Source organism: Oryza sativa, chromosome 3 (genome assembly GCF_034140825.1).
Source record: "Oryza sativa Japonica Group chromosome 3, ASM3414082v1".
Lineage (NCBI taxonomy): Eukaryota > Viridiplantae > Streptophyta > Magnoliopsida > Poales > Poaceae > Oryza > Oryza sativa.
Window position 1 is genome coordinate 30,410,318 of NC_089037.1, and position 21,001 is coordinate 30,431,318.

At 40.8% G+C, this 21,001-nt stretch overlaps 2 protein-coding genes across 3 annotated transcripts; one reads left to right on the forward strand and one right to left on the reverse strand.

The window, feature by feature from the left end:
• Positions 1–6,738: 6,738 nt before the first annotated feature.
• LOC4333967 (inositol-tetrakisphosphate 1-kinase 3-like) lies at positions 6,739–13,542 on the forward strand. Of its 2 annotated transcripts, none has more exons than NR_184786.1 (10): positions 6,739–7,155; positions 9,426–9,507; positions 9,647–9,679; positions 9,787–9,907; positions 10,549–10,654; positions 11,443–11,550; positions 11,638–11,814; positions 11,921–11,976; positions 12,055–12,139; positions 12,543–13,542. NR_184786.1 is itself a non-coding variant. In NM_001418620.1 (10 exons), the coding sequence occupies exons 1-10, from the start codon at positions 6,944–6,946 to the stop codon at positions 12,647–12,649; spliced, it is 1,074 nt and encodes a 357-aa protein (NP_001405549.1). In that variant the 5' UTR covers positions 6,739–6,943; the 3' UTR covers positions 12,650–13,542. The 2 variants fall into 2 exon arrangements, 1 of the variants encoding a protein (NP_001405549.1); NM_001418620.1 differs by having other exon boundaries at positions 10,562–10,654.
• A 1,054-nt stretch (positions 13,543–14,596) lies between these two features.
• Positions 14,597–20,886, reverse strand: LOC4333968 (CSC1-like protein RXW8). Its single transcript, NM_001418619.1, has 11 exons — positions 20,670–20,886; positions 19,461–19,792; positions 19,098–19,244; positions 17,796–17,859; positions 17,435–17,644; positions 17,005–17,196; positions 16,533–16,831; positions 16,165–16,441; positions 15,755–16,030; positions 15,372–15,605; positions 14,597–15,213 (listed from the first exon to the last, which is right to left on the reverse strand). The coding sequence occupies exons 2-11, from the start codon at positions 19,742–19,744 to the stop codon at positions 14,965–14,967; spliced, it is 2,232 nt and encodes a 743-aa protein (NP_001405548.1). The 5' UTR covers positions 19,745–19,792; positions 20,670–20,886; the 3' UTR covers positions 14,597–14,964.
• Between the last annotated feature and the right edge of the window lie 115 nt (positions 20,887–21,001).

Sequence of the window (21,001 nt, forward strand, 5' to 3'; positions counted from 1 at the left end):
TACGTGATTAGCTCTCTCTCTCTCTCTCTCTCTTTGCAATCCACACTACGGCCGCACCTAGTGGCCATTGTGCGTTCCAGGTGAGTGGCATGTTAACGTGTACAGTTTGCATCGCGTCGGCAGTTTGCTGCACTTACAACGTACAGTCACCATGACTAGCCTATTCATCAGATTTCTGCAGCAGGCAATATTGTAGTTTGATGTCTTGTAAACCCGAGTGAACTCGTTTTTTTTAAAAAAAAAATCCGAGTGAACTTCATTTGGAATCGAAGTGCAGTACGCAAAGGCTTCTTTTGCCTTCGCCTGGACTGATCGGCAGTTTGCCACGCCAACGAACGAAGTGTTTGGTTCATTTACCATTCTCTTGTCAATTTTTTGGCATGGCAAAGAATTGGTCATTGTCAAAAAATTTTGACAAGAATTGGCGACGATGTCAAGGTCGCATTCCGACATTCAACTGAGGGTCCAGATTGGTGCCATTTTAAATCCATTAATTGTATTCTCTCTCCTATATGCAAGTATGATTTTCTCTCCTATATCCTCTTTTAAGTAGGTGATTAATTACTTTTAATCCTAATTATTTTATACATTGTATATTAAAAAAACACAATGTATTATAACTTACAATATAATTACAGTTTAAGATTTAAAATTTTCAGCGTAATTACCATGTAAATTCTACCAAAATTTTATAACACTATAACTTGTCAAAATTTGACATTCACAAATTATGGAAAGTTTGATTTTGACAGTAATCTAAGCCAAACAATTTGGCATGCCAAACTTTTGGTTACAACCCAAACAAACGAGTAGCGATATTTTGGCGGTGCCAATCTTCTTGGCTGGGTTGAGTTTGGCTGAAATCCAAACACAGCCGCAGTTACTCATCTTCTCGACTCGATTCAGGCACTTCGTTTTCTCCCTGTTGCTATCGCTGTCGGGTATAATCGATCAGCCCCATCGAATAAGCCAAACGGTATATTTGTGAATAAAACTTTTATATACATGTTAAAAATTTAAAGTTAAAAATTTAAATTTTGACTAACAAGCATAAACATAAAAAAAAAAGTTGAGGCCGGATAATTCTCCTCGTTTCATTTCTTGTCCGCATGGAAGGAGATCCCCACACCTCAAATGGGAGCTCAAGCTCAGCCATATTCATTGACCTCGCGCTCGGTGCTATCGCTCTCTCTCTCTCCGCCTCTTGCGTCCTGAGGTGAGGAATCATGTGCCTGAATTCCAACGAGTTGCTTACTTTCTGAAATTCTTAATTCGTGTGGTTTCATGACAATGAACGAGAGCGACCACGAGCAGCAGAGGGATCATTTCGCTGTCTCCTTTAATTTCCAAGCATGGATATCTTCTCCAGATCCTGAAATTTTGGGCAGGAAAAATATCTCGATGTCGCGGTTTCATTTTGCGGCCTATGCGAGCATCACGTGGAATTATTGTGAAAATGCTGGACGAATAAGTTTGTGGTGGTGTTTGCGTTGTGAAAGGGATCGAGATTGTGGACGGCTACTTTTAACTATTTTTTTAGCTCAGGCACACGATCATGGAATCGCCCCGTTACTCCATTTCTGTTCATTTGATCCAATTACGTGGACTTGTGGAGCTGAATTATGCTGAATTTTTCTGAACTGAGCAAAAAATGTGTGAATTGAAGCCGGTTCTTGACATAAAAACGTGTTTGATAACTCATTTCAACTGTTGGACATAGCATGAATGGATGGATAGCTATTCTGTGCTTCTTCTGTGGGCTTGATGTGTGTCTGCCCAGTGCCCCAGTGAGAGATATTTGTCGCACAGCTCCTGATCTTTCCAGCTCAATCCTTTATCTGCACACGCAGCAATTGCCATTTCATAATCTCATGAACTCATGTGCTTCAAAGCTTTGGCAATATATTATCTCTCTCGAAGGGTTATCTGAAGAGATTATCATCATAAACAACTTGTGAGGAACTGAAAGGGAGCATTATCAGATACAGCAGTCCGCGTTTCTTTCTTCTTCTTTTTTCCAATTCATCTCCACGCGTGACTAAAAAGCTAAGATAACATTTTGGTGGATCCAAAAGCTCTTCCTTTATCTGATTGTGAAATGGTGTAGTGTGTATCCCTCTACTGTCCAGTTCTTTGAGATAACTCGCCATCTCTCTCAACTTCAAACATTTTTTCCTATCCACTTGTGCAGTTATATTCTCATCTTCTGCCGATCAAAATCGCTGTAAATCTTCACCATTTTTGCTTGAATCAAGAAGAAGGTAACAGCATTTTTTTTTTCAGACAATAGCATTTTTATCTTAAGTTGCAGTTGCAGGGTTTGACTGAATTTTCTTTGATTGCTCCTACAACTAGTTACCAAATACTGGTCTTCCTGGTGATATATAGGAGTATTAAACTGGGAACCTCTGAAGCTGAAGTGCTCCAATTCCATGGGTGATGAAAAGGGCACTCAGCCACTCGTGTCACATCCACATCACAAAAGGATAACTCACAGTAGTGAGTAGTAACTGTGGGAAGAATGCTTTGACACTTTTATCCCCACTTGGAGAGTTGGAGACAGAGGACACAAGTAGATAGGGACAGATGAATTGTAGGCAGGGATCTGACCTAGCATGCCAAACACCTTCAGATTGTTGTAGTAGATTGTAGGATAGTTCAGTGTTGGTTTGGATGTTATTCTACTGCTTCCTCCGTCGCAAAATATAACAATTTCTTCACCAATATTCTCTTCCTAACCAGTTACAACTCTTCATTCAATTTCCCTACTTACCTTAACTTTTCAACGAATCATAATCTTCTCTCATTTAAGTACAACATTTTCTATTGTAAATTTGATACCTCTTGGTATCTAGGTACTATGAGGTACCAAATTTTATATTAAATTTTTGGTATCTTATGGTACCTCCTCTAAGACTATAAAATTGCTCTTATTAATATCCATGTCTAACCCTACAAATTCTTATATTCTGGAATGAAGGTAGTAGTAAAATCTTGGTAGCGCCAAAACTTTAGTACTGATAGAAGAGAAGATTGGTAGCGCCATCCATTACCCTACAATTTGTCATCAAACGGAACTGGTCCTTCAATTTTGCTTTGTATACACGAGACAAGATTGGAAATTGGCGCCATTATATTATGGTCAACTTGGAGAGGCAGAACCAAGAAAGGGAAGGAATAGAAGAAGCGTTGCCCATGCTTCTAGAATATTCCATGGCAGCTTCCTTCCCATTTTTCCACGGCTTCTTCCACACCATCCGGAGTGTCTCGTTGTGTGTGCCAGTGCCACATAACGAACTGTGCAGCTGATACAGATGCACTGATCAGAAGGCAACCCAAAAGAATATTCCAACAATGTGGACATCAATTCGGAGTTTCAGAGTATCAAATTACTATAAATTGGACCATATGAAGACTTGGATTTAAAATTTACTCCCTCCGTCCAAAAAAAAAGAGAAACCCTGGTTTCCGTGCCCAACGTTTGACCGTCCGTCTTATTTGAAAAAATTATAAAAAAAATTAAAAATACAAGTCACGCATAAAATATTAATCATGTTTTATCATCTAACAACAATAAAAATACGAATTATAATTTTTTTATATAAGACGGACAGTCAAAGTTGGACACGGAAATCTAGGGTTTGCCTTTTTTTTTTGGGACGGAGAGAGTACTCAACATTTTATAATCAATCTCTGCCATCCCTATGTTGACAACTGATCAGTATGGAGTACTATCAAGTATGGACTGTGGAGTCAACTTATGCTCATGCTTGTACTACAAAATTCAATACTCCCTCCGTTTCACAATGTAATTCATTCTAACATTTCCCATATTTATATAGATGTTAATGAATATATATATATATATATATATATATATATATATATATATATATATATATATATATATATATATATATATATATATATATATTTATATTTATATTTATATAGATGTTAATGAGTATTGATGCGAAATGCTAGGATGACTTACATTGTGAAACGGAGGGAATAATTCTTTTTAGTATTAGACGATTGACTAAACCGATCTTGTGGGTTTAGCGCCAATATTTTTGCCATCGACAGGTTGGGCCTCAGTGTCCTAGGGCTCGGTGTTGAGGTAGAGGTCTATTTTTTCTGTAGTTTTTTATGGTGTTTATTTATAAAATAAGTTTTCTAAAAGAGCTAGTGTTAAATATTCAGTGTATTATTCCAATTTATATGGAACAATATCATCTCTCTTTCTCTCTGTGTGGTTCTTAGGAAATAGAGGTTTTTATACTCTTTTTGAAGACCAAAGGCTATTAATAATCTCTTGAGTTGAGACCATTTAAAAGTCGCTAAAAACATTATTGTTCAAAATGGTCCTTTACAAAGAGCGAAATTCACACAGTGCTCCTTCGTGGAAATTGCAATGACAGCTTCCAAATGCATGATACCCATTTTGATTATGTTGTGAAGCTGATTTTGAGTTTTACATATTTGCATTGCAATTAATTTTAGAGCTTTACGTGGTTGCTAGGAATACACCTTAAAACATACTACTTATAATATTCTTAAAATACCAAACTTCAAAAACGCTAAATCATTTTTGGATTATATAATTTAAAAAGGAACACGCACGGCTTAAGCTTAACAAATAACTGCGGTTTTTCATTTACAAAGCACGTTACTAGTGCTTTTCATTATATTTTCCCGAGGCTAAAAACGTCATATCGAGCTACTAGACAATTCTAGTTTGGAAAAAGAAATGCCGAACAAATCCTCCAGCTAATTTCACAATCCCGGGACGCATGAAGAGACAGCCCTCCGGAAAAAGCACAAAACTTTTTATTTACATCTTCTAAAAAGGAAAGCTTTCAAAAGTTTGGACGCTCTCGAAAAGGTAAAAAAAAAGGGCCCAAATTTTGGAGTCATGCTTCACTTTATTTATTTATTACCACACTTTTACTGCATGTTAGCTAATACACAACGGTACACACAGCTAAACTAAACAGAACTAAATTGTCTCTAGCCATACTAGCTAGCCTCCAAGAAAAAAGAAATTAAAACTGTCGAGAAAAAAGAAAAGAAAAGAAAAGAAAAGAAAAGAAAAGGGGAAGAACCAAAGAAGTGTTTGTGTTGCCGTCTGAATTCCACCACAGGAGGGCACCGAGCACGCACGCACTCGTCGATCTCTTGTCAATCTCTACGTACGCTACGCCGTGCACGCAAGCCGGGAATGACACCGCAGCCTGAGCTGCATTCTGCCGTTAAAACCCCAAGACGCCACGCATTTTGGCAGTGCGGATCACGCGCTTGAGCTTAGCTTAGCTTGCACCAACATGTGAATAGATGAGTAGAGATTACACTGTACAAAAACTAGCTAAACACGATGATATTGGTTTGGTAAATATAGAGCTCTTATAATTGATTAATTCTGCACTTATGATGTAGGGTTGGACAATAAATATTGTAATGTATTGGAAATTGAACATGCTTTTTTTTTCCGATGATGATGTCTCTATTCTACAATGGCTCAAGTTATATATTAATTTAGTGAGTCGCTAGAAAGCGCGTGTATAAAAAGTATATTGACAATGTGCACCAATCGCTAGAAGGCACGTGTATAAAAAAGTATATTGAAAATGTGCACCGGTGCGATAGTCGCGACATAGAAAACCGTTTTAAGAAAGAAACAAGTTGGCCTCTTCACCTAGGATCCAAACTCGGGTTGAATGGTCGCGTGTCCGTCATCCCGCTACATCCACCAATGAAAATTCATCCTAGTCCCTAGGAGGAAACCGCGTTCCACTAGGCAAGTGCACGTGTCTCTTGGCGACCGGTGTCGCTTGGAGGCATTCAAAGTCTATTTATGCCTCCGACCGTATAGGATTTAGCTACGTGCGGAGACGGAGAGGACTATCCAATATCGCCCAATCATCATCCAGAATAGCATTCAAATGATATTTTCCCGTGATCCATTTATGTCCATAATTTTACAAGTATAAGGAGAATCTAACATCGTCTGCTCAGCTAACAGTGGCGGATCTATGATATGACATGGGGTACAGTTGTACCCCTAAATCTTTTAACAATCTATTGTGATTTAACAAGTAAAATATTGTCTAATAGTTCAAAACACCCATTCTTAAGCACAAAATCATGCTTTCCAATAGTATTATAAAATTTTTCTTAGCTATTTTGTTATTAATATAATAATCATTTTTATTTGCACTACTAACCCATGTTAACACTTCATTTTTTTTCTCACTGGACGATGCTTTGGTAGGTCTGTACCCCCATCATCGAAATCCTGCGTCCGCCACTGTCAGCTAACACTTTTTCATACCTTTCACATAATATTAAGCTCATAAAAAAACCACTCCATTTTTTTAAAAAAAAAACTTAGGCACCAGAATAGATCACCAAAAACCAGAGTTCAAAATACGTATTTTCACTGTCAGCTAACACTTTTTCATACCTTTCACATAATATTAAGCTCATAAAAAAACCACTCTATTTTTTTTAAAAAAAAAAACTTAGGCACCAGAATAGGTCACCAAGAACCAGAGTTCAAAATATTTTTAGACCAGGTAAATATAAAATAGGTCCGGGTAAATAAAATAGCCCTGCATGTGTGTGCAGGGAACCAGAAGAGGAGAAAACACTGCCAGGGGCAAAACCGTAATTTTGTGGGGGCAGATCTCTCTCCCTCCTCCGCCTACAAATACGCAGGCGCTCCCCATCTCCGGCTTCCTCCCTCTCCCTCTTGCTCTCCTCCACACGGCGCCCTCACGCGCGCCACCTGTCTCTCTCTCTCTCTCTCTCTCTCTCTCTCTCCTCGCCGCTCGCTCGCTCGCTCGCTCGCGTGGGGAGGAGTCGCTAGGGCTTCGACCTCCGCATTCCGATCTCGCGCCGCGTCGCTGCCGATCGGCGGGGTTTGGTGTTTGGTGTTTTGGGGATGGTGTCGGGTGGGCGCGTGGGGGGTGGAGAAGGGGAGGCGGGGGAGGCGGCGGAGGTGGCGGTGGCGATGGTGGATAATGAGGAGGAGATGGCGCAGGCGCAGGCGCCACCCGCGGCGGCGGTGGCGGCGAGGGAGCTGGTGGTGGGGTACGCGCTGACGTCGAAGAAGGCCAAGAGCTTCCTCCAGCCCAAGCTCCGCGGACTCGCCAGGTAGGTACTAGCAGATTTGTTCGCTTCACGTTTCCGTCTTGGGATGATGATGATGAGGAGGAGGAGGAGGAGGAATTTGGGTGGGAAGAAGGCGCTTCTTGTTTGGGATATTTTTGTGTGTGTGTGTGTGGGTGCATTGGGGGAGGGAGGGAGGAGGCGTTTGGTGTGGCTGTCCTTTCTGTTTGTTTGTTTGTTTGAAACTTTGAATTGGATGGAATCCTCTCCATTTTTCCCCTTTGGATTCGAGAGATCAGAGCTGATTCTGGATCCTTCTTGCTGGCTGTATTGTGAGGAGGAAGAGGAGAGGTTTGCCGAGCGTAGTAGTAAATAGTTCGTTCGCTGTCGCTGATACCTCGTTCATTGACCTCTGTGCTGTGCTTGACTTGAGTAGATTCTGACACATATTGTCCTCCTCTCTCTTTTTTTTTCTCTCTAGTTAGTGATGAAAATGACTTACTTACTTTCCACTGTTTCTGCACTATTGTTTGTGAGCTAAAGATTAGCATGGGTGTTGTGCCAAATTAAAAATGGGTGTCACTTTGCGGTTTTAAAAGGTCTTAAAAGTGGGAGGAAAGGTGGGGGCTTTTCTTTGCGAAAATTAGATAGTGCAAAAGATGGTGAAAGGTGTGGCCTTTTCGGCATTGGAACGTCTGACTGAATATCTCCTTGTGATATGATCTGATCCATCATTTCTCGTGTGAAGGTGGGAGGCGTTGTTGCCAACGTTTCCAATAACGATCGAGCAATTTTTAGAGAATCATAGAACATATATATTCAATGGAAGGGAAGGAATTGGAGTTGCTTAGTTTTCTAGAATCACCCCCTGCACTGACTGACTTAATTACTTAAATAATAGCAGGTCCATATCATTCAAGCACACCTTTGTATTGCACCTATTTTCTTTTGGGATAAGAAAGTGACATCGATGCATTCCCTACTGTGTGGTAGTATTATATTCGCTCCCGATAGGAACCCTCTCTTAACTTATCTAGTAATTTAGTCATATTCCTGAACTTATCCTGCAAGTGTAGAAGTAACATGCACATTCTTTATCTTGAAATTTCTCAAAACCTTGCTGTGCATGATTATGTACTTGTGTGTTTTGTTTGACTGCTTTCATTATTGACTGTGGGACCATGCTTTGGGATCGAGTGTACATAGAGATCCATTAGTCCATCAATTTTACATGCATGATTATTATGGCAATGCAAATTTTTTTTACCTACAATTTGTGTAATCTTCTGGATGCAATTTTTTTTTATGTCTGGAGTTTCACCTTACAGTTTCATAATACATTTTTGCACACGCATCACTAGGACCAGGACAGGGCGTGGAATGACGGCCTGGCAGGCACGATAAGATTGTGGAATAATTTAGGACCCACACAATAAACATTTGCATTGTCTTTTGTGCTTGATGTGGTCCACATGCATCTTGCAAATCAAGTACCATATCTCCATCCAGTCTGAGAAAGATGGTGCTTGATTAAAGCTATTCCTTTATTACCTGATTAGATTTTTATCTTTGATGCCACCTGGTGATTACTATTGTCTTTATGTCGTGACATTTCCATACAAGGCATGGATTAAGAACAACCTACCCTTAGTTCCTTGTACCCCTATAGTCACCAGGAAATTTGGATTTGCCCCATTCTCCCACCATGTGCATGCCAGGTCTCTAGTTTGCACAAGGATACCTTGCAATTGTTTGAACATATGTTGTGTGTGCCTGTGTCCATTATCTGTTCTTTTTAGCTAAACAATGAATTGGAAGTTTGAATATGTCCGTATTCTTTTTTTAGAGAATATGCAGGACTGCCTATCTTTGCATTAAGGAAGAAGGATGTGTTCGTATTCAAATTGTTCATTCTTTTTTATATAGAAACAAATGCCCTGCAATGTCCACCTACATGATCTACTTAGATGAGGTTTATCAGTTTCATCTACTTCTCCTTATACTTTGTAGACATTTATTTCAAGCTCTTATGCCTATTAAAATTGTATGGAACCTTGAAAACAAGACTTCAAGAGGTTGAGAACTTAATAGCATGCAACTATTGCAGATAGGAACAATGATCTTAAATTGATTTGAATTATGAATAGCATGTTGTCAATGAGATGTTGAAGCTATATGTTGACTAGCTGCCAATTTCTCCTATTTGCAACTGTCGCAGACCTACTTATTTTACGTTTTGTTTGTGGACTATATTTTGCATGTTTATCTGTATTATCGGCAATTCGATATCTAAGCCTTCTGAAACATATTTGCAGGAAGAAAGGGATCCTTTTTGTTGCTATTGATCAAAAACGTCCACTGTCAGATCAAGGACCTTTTGACATTGTTCTGCATAAGGTTTGATAATATTCGATGTATTTAATACCTTGATGTATTATATGTCTGGATGCTGTTAAGTACTTGGAAAATAGGTTGCTTTTCTTAGCTTGTCTTTCATTTCATTGAAAACTGAACGATAACCTTGTATTCTCTACAGTTGACAGGAAGGGAGTGGCAACAATTATTGGAGGTCAGTAATCCAAAACATGTTAAAATCACTGTCAGACTTCTTTTTATGGGAATTTACATATTATCTGTTCCTTACTAATCTTTTATTGACTATGCCTCATTTGGTAGGAATATAGGGAGGAACACCCAGAAGTTACTGTTCTTGACCCACCAGGTGCCATAGAACATCTGCTTAATCGTCAATCTATGCTTCAAGAGGTTTCTGAATTGGACCTCTCAGATTGTCATGGTAATTTCTATAAATGGCTTCTTGGTTCTGGTTTGGAAGAAAACAATATGCTATATAAAACAAAATAATTTGCAATATTAAGTGGACAACTGCAGTTTTTTTACACGATTAGAATAAGTTCAAAGCAACCGGCATTAGTTTTTCCTTGATTAGAAACATACCATGAAAAGAAGGGGGTAGACTACCTTTGCTATGATAATGCAACAGTTTGTTTGGCTCTACTGGTTAAAAATAAAGTTAACTTGGGAATAGTCTCATATGGAGTCTTTACATGTTTGTCTAATTAGGTATGGATGAAGCATTTGATGTTCTATGTGACTGTCATCTGTAGTATAAAGCATTGATTTCTCTTCTGTTTTTTGTATCCTTGGTGGACTAGTACCTTTTAATTCTTTTGTTACATGAACTGGCATAGTTCTCACTGCTGGGCCCTTTGGATTGGAGTAGTATTATGTATATAACATTTTTTTCCAGTAGCAGACATTGTTCTAATTGTTAGACTTCATGTCTTTACACATTTAAATATATTAAACCTTGTTATTTGCTTCCATCTCAGATTTCCTCCATTGTTTGGGAGACTTGATATGGAGAATTTGGTTCTTAGAACCATCCCAAAGGCTGATTTCCTCATTATGGTGCAGTTGCTTTTTGCAGGTAGAGTCGGTGTTCCTAAGCAGCTGTTTGTTAATACAGATCCATCATCAATACCAGCTGCTGTTATGAGGGCTGGTCTATCTCTTCCATTAGGTGAGTTTGCTTATCTGTTGATTCACAATTATTGTTTCCTCTTACGCATGCTCATAATAATTATTGGTTTGTTCCTGAGTTGTATTTAACAGCTTTACATTTTTAAGTTACAATTTGACGTTCTATGCAGATAGGAGCAAAACATTATAGTTAGTTGCAATCATTTTTTTGTAGTCATCATAAGTGGTATGGTCTCTCACTCAGCATGATACGGGACTATGTTTACTTCAAAAGAAAATCTCACCAAAACCATAACTCGCTGATGAATATGTATGTTTCTTCTCTCTTTCCTTCCTAGATTCTTGAACATGCTGGAGCAAGTTTGTAACTTCTACCATCATTTTGCTTCCATTTGTTATCTGGTTTATGTAGTATGTATATCAGATGGGTAGGAAGCTGGTGAGAGATCAGCATATTATATACAATGGAAATCTGTATGGTGAACTATATAGACAAAACTAGGAAGATTCAACAAAAATCTTCAAATAATTTGAACATAGTGAGGAAGGAAGATTAAGGTCTGTGTGTAACAAAGTTTCCATTGTTCTGCTTGTGTATTCTCATTTAAAGGTCTTACTAGAATCTTATGTACGTGGTACAACGCTGGCACTTGGTTCTGGATGAGATAGAGTCATCAACATCTCCATTGTATAAAAATGGGAAATGGTGACATAGAGTTTAATAAAATCTACGCATACTATGTTCAACTAATTACATTTGCTGAATTATGTTTTGGGGTTCCTAGCTGTTATTGTTGTCCATTTGTTAACTACATATATTATATGCAGTGGCAAAGCCTCTGGTGGCAAAATCCCATGAGTTATCTCTTGCTTATGATCCAATCTCCTTGACGAAGCTTGAGCCTCCGCTTGTTCTTCAGGAATTTGTAAACCATGGTAAGTTTCTTTGAGTTATTTTCCCCCCTCTGTTTCTATTCACTATTCCCAATCAATCCCAGATTAACTTGGTTTTCTCGTTTGTAGGTGGTGTCTTGTTTAAGGTCTACATTGTTGGGGATGCGATACGGGTTGTGCGTAGGTTTTCGCTTCCCAACGTTGATGTAGGTGATTTATCAAACAATGCTGGAGTATTTCGGTTTCCAAGGGTCTCTTGTGCTTCAGCCAACGCAGATGATGCAGATCTGGACCCCCATGTTGCTGGTAAACTTCCATACATTGGTTTCCATAGCTTTACGCTTATTGATGTCATTCATTGTTGGTTCTAGAAAATAGTATTGCCAACTAATGTTCTTCCATATTCCCTCAGAACTTCCTCCAAGACCACTTCTCGAGATATTGGCAAGAGAGCTGCGCCGACGATTGGTACTAATGATCCTTTGACTTGTGTGTTATTATGCTTAATTAATGTCATGTTGATTAACCCTTTTACCTAACTTACAGGGTCTTAGATTGTTTAACATTGATATGATTAGAGAGCATGGGACAAGAGATCGGTTCTATGTCATAGACATGAACTATTTTCCTGGTATGTGATCTAATATGTTTCAAGTATGTCTAATTTATCCCCGCAAAAAAAAGTATGTCTAATTTATCTTCTCATTATTTTCAGCTAACTTGACCCGGCAAAAAAATTTCAGCTAACTTAATGTTTATGGGTTTGAATTAGCAAACGATTTCCCTCCTATATCGTCGAAAATTTCTTTTTTGTTATGCTGCTAGGTAAAAGTCTAAATTAATACACTACTGTAGAAGTTGTGGCACCCACTTGAAATGTCCTCTCTTCCGTATGGCAGCTCTCAATAAAATCGGGAAACAACATGATGGCAGTCGATTATTATACTGAACTCTTTACAGAAGTGGCCTTCCTTTGCTAAATGGATAGTTCTTATCTCAATTGTGAAAGATGCTCATCACCTCTTATCCTGCAGGGTATGGTAAAATGCCTGGATATGAACATGTATTCACCGACTTTCTGCTGAGTCTAGTTCAAAAGGAGTACAAACGACGACCAAGCTATAGCTCATGCGAGGGGTGAAACGACGAGCCCTTCACCGTGTCAGTGTGTCTCGAATTCGCTGTGTGTGTAGTACAAATGTGAATGCAAGAAGGCAAGAGCAAATCCTCCGTGGTAAAGTTGGGCATCAGTAGTTGCGATAAAGCAGCGATGACTGTGTCAAGCTGTAAATTATTAGCTCCCGTTTGCTAACTTCTCTTGTTCTCAAATAATTTTGCTCGGCTAATTAATGAAGTTAAGATGTTACCTGCTACAAATGTGCGAAAGGAGTGCCTTTTTTTGCTTGGTACCATCACAAATATCAGCTGTGGAAAAATCGTGATGTCTGGTGAAATCCTGGTGGCTTCAGTTGATGATAAATCTGGAACACCTTTGAAATGCTCGAAGTCCACTGTAAGATACAGGAGTCCCAACTCTGCTAAGGCCATTCACAGTGTGTCACCATTATTTACGAAGAACCTCATAACCTCCACACTCCACAGTGCAAGTACTAGTAGTGGGTCCCACTGGTACATCTTTTTACTTTCATCTTCCAATCTCTCTTTCTTTTCTCAAGCTGTTCTCTCTCAACTCTCAAGTACTACTCTCTCAAGTGAGCTCTCTCCCGAGGCTCCAAGCGGTGGCGGAAGGCGGCGGCAACGTCGAGCGGCGCACGGCGCCCTCCCGTCCTCTGTCCACAACGGTGGCGCGGGGCAGATCGAGCGGCGGCGGTGCTGGGCAGATGTGGCGGCGGCGCTGGGCGAAGCCGCGCGCTCTGGCTCCTCTTCCTCTGTCGCGACCCGAGCCCGACCGGAGCGGCAGCTGGGTAGCCAGATCCAGGTTGGGCTCGCCGGATCTAGCCGTGGACGGCGACGGCGGGCTCGTCAGCTTACCACGGCGATGGCGGGCTAGGCGGCTCGTCGGCAAGGAGGCGACGACGGCAGCGGGAAGGAGGGCGTTGCCACTCGCTCCACAACGCGGTCTCCCAACCTCACGCGTCCTTTTTTTTCGCCCAAGAACCGGTGGCAAACATTGGACACAACTTCATTTTGGTGGGCCCGGAAGTAAACGTGGCGTGTGGCTTTCTCCTTTGCCAACGTGGGAGGGAGAGGCTGAACGCAAGCCCAAACGCACTAAGAGTTCGTAGTACTTCCACTACTGTAGTTTGACAGTTCTTACAACCCCTCCTAACAGAAAGGATCCTCTGCCTTTTGGTACTAAAGGCAGAGAAGTGCAGTAAAGTCTTGTGTTACAGTACAAAACAATGATGTGCAGTTGTTTGCTGTAGCAACAGTATAAAAACAGTGAAAAAATGCTGTGCATTTCGCACTGTTCACGTATCGTTGTAGCGTACTGTAGCAATTGATCTTATCCGTTCACTGTAAATAGGACGGCTAGAAATATCATTAAATTATGGTACTGTGCTTATCTGACTTGAGGATCTCATTCCCTCCCAACGCACACATTGCTGACACTGATCCAACTTAGATCCAATTTGGCACGATCCTAGACCCGTATATTTGGAGTTTATAAGTTAAAATAAAGTGGTTTAAAATTTTATATTTTATCTAAACTATAAATAATGCTTTGTACATGTTACCAATATAAACACGGCTACATTTAAGCCAACCAGGCCATCCATTCGTTTAGAAGGATATTTTGTTTGAGCTCTAAATCTAAAGTCCTTGTTCGAAGGAGATAGAGTTGAACCAAACACCAAATGATCAAAAAAAAAATGAGTGAGGCAGGTTCAAGAGTGGAGCTAAAAGGAATGGAAAAGGTGTTTCACCTTGTCCCTGTTCCACAACTCTGCTCAACTCTCACATTGTAAGTTTTATCAAACGCTTTTCCAGCATAGATATTCCAATTTCAGAGCCCTACCAAACACTCCCTAACTTCAATACCACATGTTATCCGTCGACCACCTGTAATGTACGAGCCATTACTAAACAAAACGTGCAAATATGAAACATACAATTCTGCAAATATGAAAATATACAACGTTAAGAGGAACATTGGGGCAGCACATAAAGTTGGATATACAGTTATATATTCCAATTTTTCAAAGTACACAAATTTGCAAGGTAAAGCAAGTTGATCCACGAGCTCGATGCCCATGCTACGAATCTGTGTCATGCACATCATCCGTGGTGGTAAAGTGAGACAGGGAGAGACTTCGGGTAATCTGCACAGTTAGTTCCCCCCCTTAAACCATTCAAGGAGCTTTCTCCGGATTAATCAAGCAGCTACTTGGCCTAAGTATAAGCATATAACGAAGCTACACACATCATCAGAGCGAATGGTAGATTACAAATGGAATCAAACAAGACACGGAACAATATATACTAGCAGAGTTGTCACATCTCGTCGGCATGTTCCTGAATCGACCCAGTCACTTCCTTCACGGCGTCACAGAGTTCTTGGTTAGAATCCTGTGCATCCTGCGCAGGGTCTTCCATGATCATTTCGATTGGAGCCCCTCCATTCCTGGAAGAACTGGAGTTGTCCATGTTGGTGGTGCCTTGGGAGTAGGCGTCCAGAAGGTGCTTGTGGATCTCCTCCATCCTCCCGGATTGTTCATCGTCTCTGTCCATCTCTATCAGATCCTGCAGAAACCAAAGCTTAAGTTCAAACTTCGGTGCTCCGTTGGAACGCTGGAATTTTACAGGATTTTCACAGGAATTGGTTCAACTTCTATAAAATCCCCATAAGATGCCTCCATTTCAAAGGAGAGGATCTGCCTGAAAATGTTTTTCATACTAACCTGGGCAGAAAAGGAGTTGAATATGCTTGAAAACCGGTGTCTGCAATACTGATGGAAGAGGACTGTCCCGATGATTAGTAGGACGGTGAACCCTGAAGATATAGTAGCGTGCTTTATGGTGAACACTCCAAGAGCTATGGTCTGTGTCAAAACCAGGGCGAAAACCAAGGTGCTGTGCATGATTGGCCACAGTTTCCCTCCCATTTCGTACTTTGGGTAGTAGACATTTAGGATCTGCAAAAATGTTCCGATGCTTAACAGATGGACGTATTCAAAAACAACTGATGTTAATATATTGATTTGATCTTAATAATCTTTGATTGATAACTTGATAAATCAAGTAAACAAGTTCACAGGTTGAGTCAAGAAGGAAGTGTGTTCACCTGATTGCGATACACTAGGTAGCCGAGGCAAAAGTAGACTAGCAAGAAGGGCAGTATGAGAGGTGCCATTATCGAAAATGTGAAGCCAAGCAGGTTGAACAGGAGGACTTTCGGGACTTCAGTATGGTAAGGGAAAGAGTAGCCATATTCTGGATCATCCCGGTAGCAAAATATACATTTTCTGAAGAAGTTATATACTAAGTTGTACACTTGCAATATCTCGGAGCATAGACTTGCCCATCCTGATGTGAGGACATAAGTGATGAAGAAAGTTGCCTGTAAAAGTGGAGAATAATCCATTTAAAAGCAACATATGAAAAAGGGGAATGGAATGTGCTATGGTGATTTATTTCTAGCTGTGAGATAAAAATGAAAATGATGGCATTTCGGCGGTAAAGAAATATCATCACCTGCTTTGGTACAAGTTCGGCAAGCATAGATGGCATATCCCTTGGTCTAGTGAAGACATTTAGCTGATTTAGCACGGATCCTGACAGGACATTGACAAAGAAGACGTTCCAGATGGTAAAGAACAAAATTTTGCAGCAAGCACTTTTTTTCCTGCCACTGCGAGAAATCGATCCTTCTATGGAAGAGAAGAACATCATCAATGGAGGAACTGTGTACAGGGACAGCAGCAGAACGACGCTAGGGAGGTATCCCGTTACAAGTTTGACAAAAAAGGGCCTAAACAAGATGATCAAACAGAAGCTGTCATTGTCAAAACATTAAATCCGAACAGATAATCTAGTGGTGATCTCAGAAAGTCTGAACTTACTTCTTCAACATGTTTTTCAGGCTTGGAAATAGCTGCTCAATCTGATCCAGTTGCATCATGCTTTGGACGAATGCAACGGGGACAATAAAAACAAACATGAAGGCAACACTAGCTGCAAGTGTTGCTATTTTCCGGAGCCAGATCTGTCTATAGGGGATCCAGAGGTTTGACCAATAGACATCCCTTGGCTCAGGAGCAAAATCTGTCACCCATAGCATAGGATTTGAAGATTGAAGAATTCGTGAAGCAACAATTGCCGCATAGCGAGTCTTGAAGAATACTATAGCACCTGGACAATCCTGTTCAGTAATACGACAAGAATTATATATGCTGATGCACCTAAACCTGAGTTACAATGCAACCTTACACATGCATATTACTGAGTGACTATGGTGAGGAGGGATATCATGTAATGTACTAGTTAAAAGCAGTAGTTTAACCCAAATGGCAATGATATCAGGAGGGAGAAGACCTTCTGAGCTTCAATTACTTCTGGATCACTTAGGTCTGGCTTCTTGGAATTGATGAATTTATTGCGATATTGCTGAAACGACGAAGCCCGTACTCCACAAAGACCACATCTGGACAAGTCAGACCTTCTACTCTGTCCAAATGAAGACATCTTAACTCTTACAAATTTCCTATATACCCTCTCTGCATTATCCTGAAGAAACAAACTTATATGCCTGAGGAGGTGATTCGAGGTACCATATGGACTTATTTCATGTGTTTCTGAAACAGAAACAGAAGCCAGAATTTGAACTTCAACTATGAATAGTTAGTCTGCTTGCTTCCGTAAGAATATCAGATTGTAGTAGCTAAATCAATTGTTAGAAAATATAGTTTGAATTCCAGCAATATTTGAGGACAACAAAATCTCTACTGCTGAAACGAATTCTTACCACAAATTTCTGCATACTTCCTTTCCGGTAGATCATCTGATGTGACAAGTAACTGGATCCATGATAATTAACAAAGAAATTTCTGATAGTGTCATCAAGTAGCTCATTATCTGACTTTGGTATTGATCGAACAATCACAGAAAAATGACCCGGACCAGGTGGTGATCCAGTAATATGCGCCAATCTCTTCCTTGATATATACTTATACTCCTGCAGCATGATAATATACAATAAACTATATCTTATAAAAAAAGAAGACATTATACAATATACAACAAGCTGCCACAAATGGCTACTTGGAATATGAGGAAATTGGAGATAAAACCATTTGGTAAAAAAGAAATGTGTGGAAAGGTCTTACATAGTATAGAAGAATACAAGCTGATATTGTTATAACATATAAGGCAACACAATGCACCCAAAGCCTGTGCAAAGAAAAAAAAAAGACTTTCAGTAATAATAATAAACTAACTAGAATAGGAAATGTTCATATCTTAAAACACTTGAGCAATCAACAACATTGATTTACCAAATGAAATAAGGAGAAGGCCTTTTGTCATAAGTGGATGTTAGTAATTTATCTAATTCGAGAAAGATGCGAGTTTTTAGTCGTGAAATAAAATGTAAAAACTCCAACAGATCAAATGATGTACGTCATGGAAAAATAAATTAAGACCCACTAAGAAATAAAATGTGTTATTGGCAAGGATTCATTAGGGCTAAACACAGCCGGGAAGATAGCCTGGTGGCGTCAACTTGATTGAGGTGAGATGAGATTATAGGTTGGGGAAGAGAATTTGAGGGAAATTACACTAATTCTTCTTCATCATTGCTTAATTCTAAAAGACTAGCCGGATACCATCTTATATTTTAAGCAACAAACTCTAACGACTGTAAAATACTTTGTAGGTACTGTTCACGCAACCTAAAGAGGGCGCCTACAACCTGAAAAGGGTGCCTATGGGAAGAGGATCCTCTAACATGAACTTCCCTCTAACATGGTCACTGACAGGTGGGCCCACAAGCAGTGGGGCCCACATGTCAATCCCCGCATTCCTCTAACTTCACATTATAGGATCCCACTCCCTACCATTGAGGCTACTTGACCTGGTCATGGCCCTAAGCCTCCTGGCCCAACACCCGTAACAAATGTTGCTGATGATCTTAAAAAAAAAAAAGATAAGTTGATTTAAAATTTTGATGTTGCCAAAAGAATTTAAACAAAGATAAGAGGGGAAGTATTGTTCGTCGTTTGTCCAATACTATTGATGCTACCAGCAGTGGTTCAAATGCTTTCCGTCATCCCTGAGGATGTTAATGTTGGACGAGCTTAATCTGTACTAGTGATACTAAATAATAAATAAATGGGAACTCCTGATACTGCAAAACATGGTGGCTCCTATTCTTTCTACAGTTAAAAGATGAACTTGTAAAATACTTATAGAGTATATTTTCATGGTTTAAGAACTATAAAAATATATTATTGAGAAATAAGGGGCTCATTTGTTGCCTACAAAATTGAAGCCTTATTCTTTTTTCTTACTTTGTAGCATGCAATCGTCCAAAATTTTCAGCTAATATTATTCTTTTGCGTGTATCCAACTTCAGGTGAACATGATATATTAGGAAATTGTTTCAAGATTCAGGTGAACCGAGATCTTACATTCGTGATCCTTCTTTGAGATTTGCAATTGTGAATACATTGAGAGACTCTGCTGGAATACGTCCGTGATTCGTTTCTTTCCCATGGTAATTAACAGGAAGCACTCCAAATATGCAAACAAGAGAAGTTATCGAGAAGATACGTATGCTGCAGAAGAAACAATGTACCAACTGTTAAATTGTCGACCTAAAAACAGTTATACTTCCCAGTACCAAAAGGTATATGGTTTTGTCATTTTATTAGAACTATGTATCAAGATATGTCCACAATAAAAAAGATGATCCTATCAAACGATGTAAATCATGATTAAATATATTAATTCCTGCCGTGGAAAATGGAGCCTAAATCAGAATGGAGAAAAACCTGAAGATGAAGAGGCGGAGGAACACCACGGAATCCAAGCCAGCAACCCGTCGTATCTCCTCTTCCGTGCACCAGTACGCTTTCACTATCCATCCAGCGGTAGGCAAGAGCCTCTCAAGCGAGAAGTAGTCGACCTGCTGCCGGAACTTCTCCTCGGCGAGCCGCCTCCCGAAGTAGACGCCATAGTTGTGAGGCTGCTTCCTAAGGACTGAATAGAGTGACAGGAAGAGCGCACAGAGGCCGATGTTTATGCCTGCCGAAGTCAGAAGGGCAGAAAATTCCATCCCCCGGCTCTACCGATTGGCGATCCTGACCATCTACCCATGAAAGAGCTGCAAATTTTCACAAGCCAAGAAATGCAGAATGTTTTAATAATCACCACTTCACTAAAGACAATAAATGCAGAATGCTTGCAGTAACGAAAAGGAGAAGAATCGTATTGCATTCAACTGTGCTAATCACTGGCTTGAGTCATGAAACCAATTAAGCTACACAATTCAGGTTGCTGGCCATTTCACCATCAAGTCACTGGATCTCACATTGGCACAACTGCACTCTCCTAGGTCCCTAGGCCCTAGCACCACAACGATTAAAGCTTAATTTTCATTCTGTTATCCTCAAACAAAAGGAGACTTTTCACTTTTCAGAAAACACTTGGATTGCAGCATATTATTAATATGTCTTCTCATTTTGAAGCTAATAGCTACTGCCAAAAAGGCATTTGCTGACTACTTTTTTTCTACAGATAAAAATGTGTTGGCTACGTGAGATGTTGATGACCGCTTAAAAAAATCGGTGATGTGTGCGCGCGCACGAGAGAGATCGATAAGAAGAAAGTGTGCAAGTGTGCTTTTCGATGTACAGCAAATGCGGTAAAGCAATGGCGTTGATGCCCTAGCCCTAGCCCCGTGAACAAACTCCACGTTTTGCATTTGGATCGTTCATTCATGGGGCTACGCCACAAGGGTTGCCGGGCAATTCGATCCTCCGCCGCTCAACCGGGGCGATCAGCGAAATCCCCCGCATACCCAGCCCCCGCCGCATGCGGAGGCGGACGCCCTGCATTGCGATCTCCGACGATCGATATCCATGTCCCTCTCGGCCCCCCCATTCCCCGATCTCTCCGTGGGCTAGCTAGGGCATCAACGCCATCTCCGAATCAATCCTCTCCCGGCGGCTAAGGCTAAGAGAAATGTACGACGCGCGTACCTTGGAATCGATGCGGCGGCGGCGGTCGACGATCGGTCGTCCGGCCGGTCGGTCGCCGGGCGTGCGCCGGATGGAGGAGGAGGTTGGCCGCGGCGGCGGCGCGGGGGAGGGGGAGAGGCTGCCGGGGTTGTCTCCGACGCCGCACGAAGCGACCGTGTGCGCAAGCGCTCGCCGAATCGATCGCCCGCCCGCCCGCCCGTGCGGTGGTGGTGGTGATGGTGGAGGCGGTGATCGAGTCGGTGACCCGTGGCCTGATGGGTTGCATGCAGTTGCCGCCCTAGATGGGCCTCTAGGCGGCCTGTTTCACTGATGGGCCGTCTCCCCATCACCAG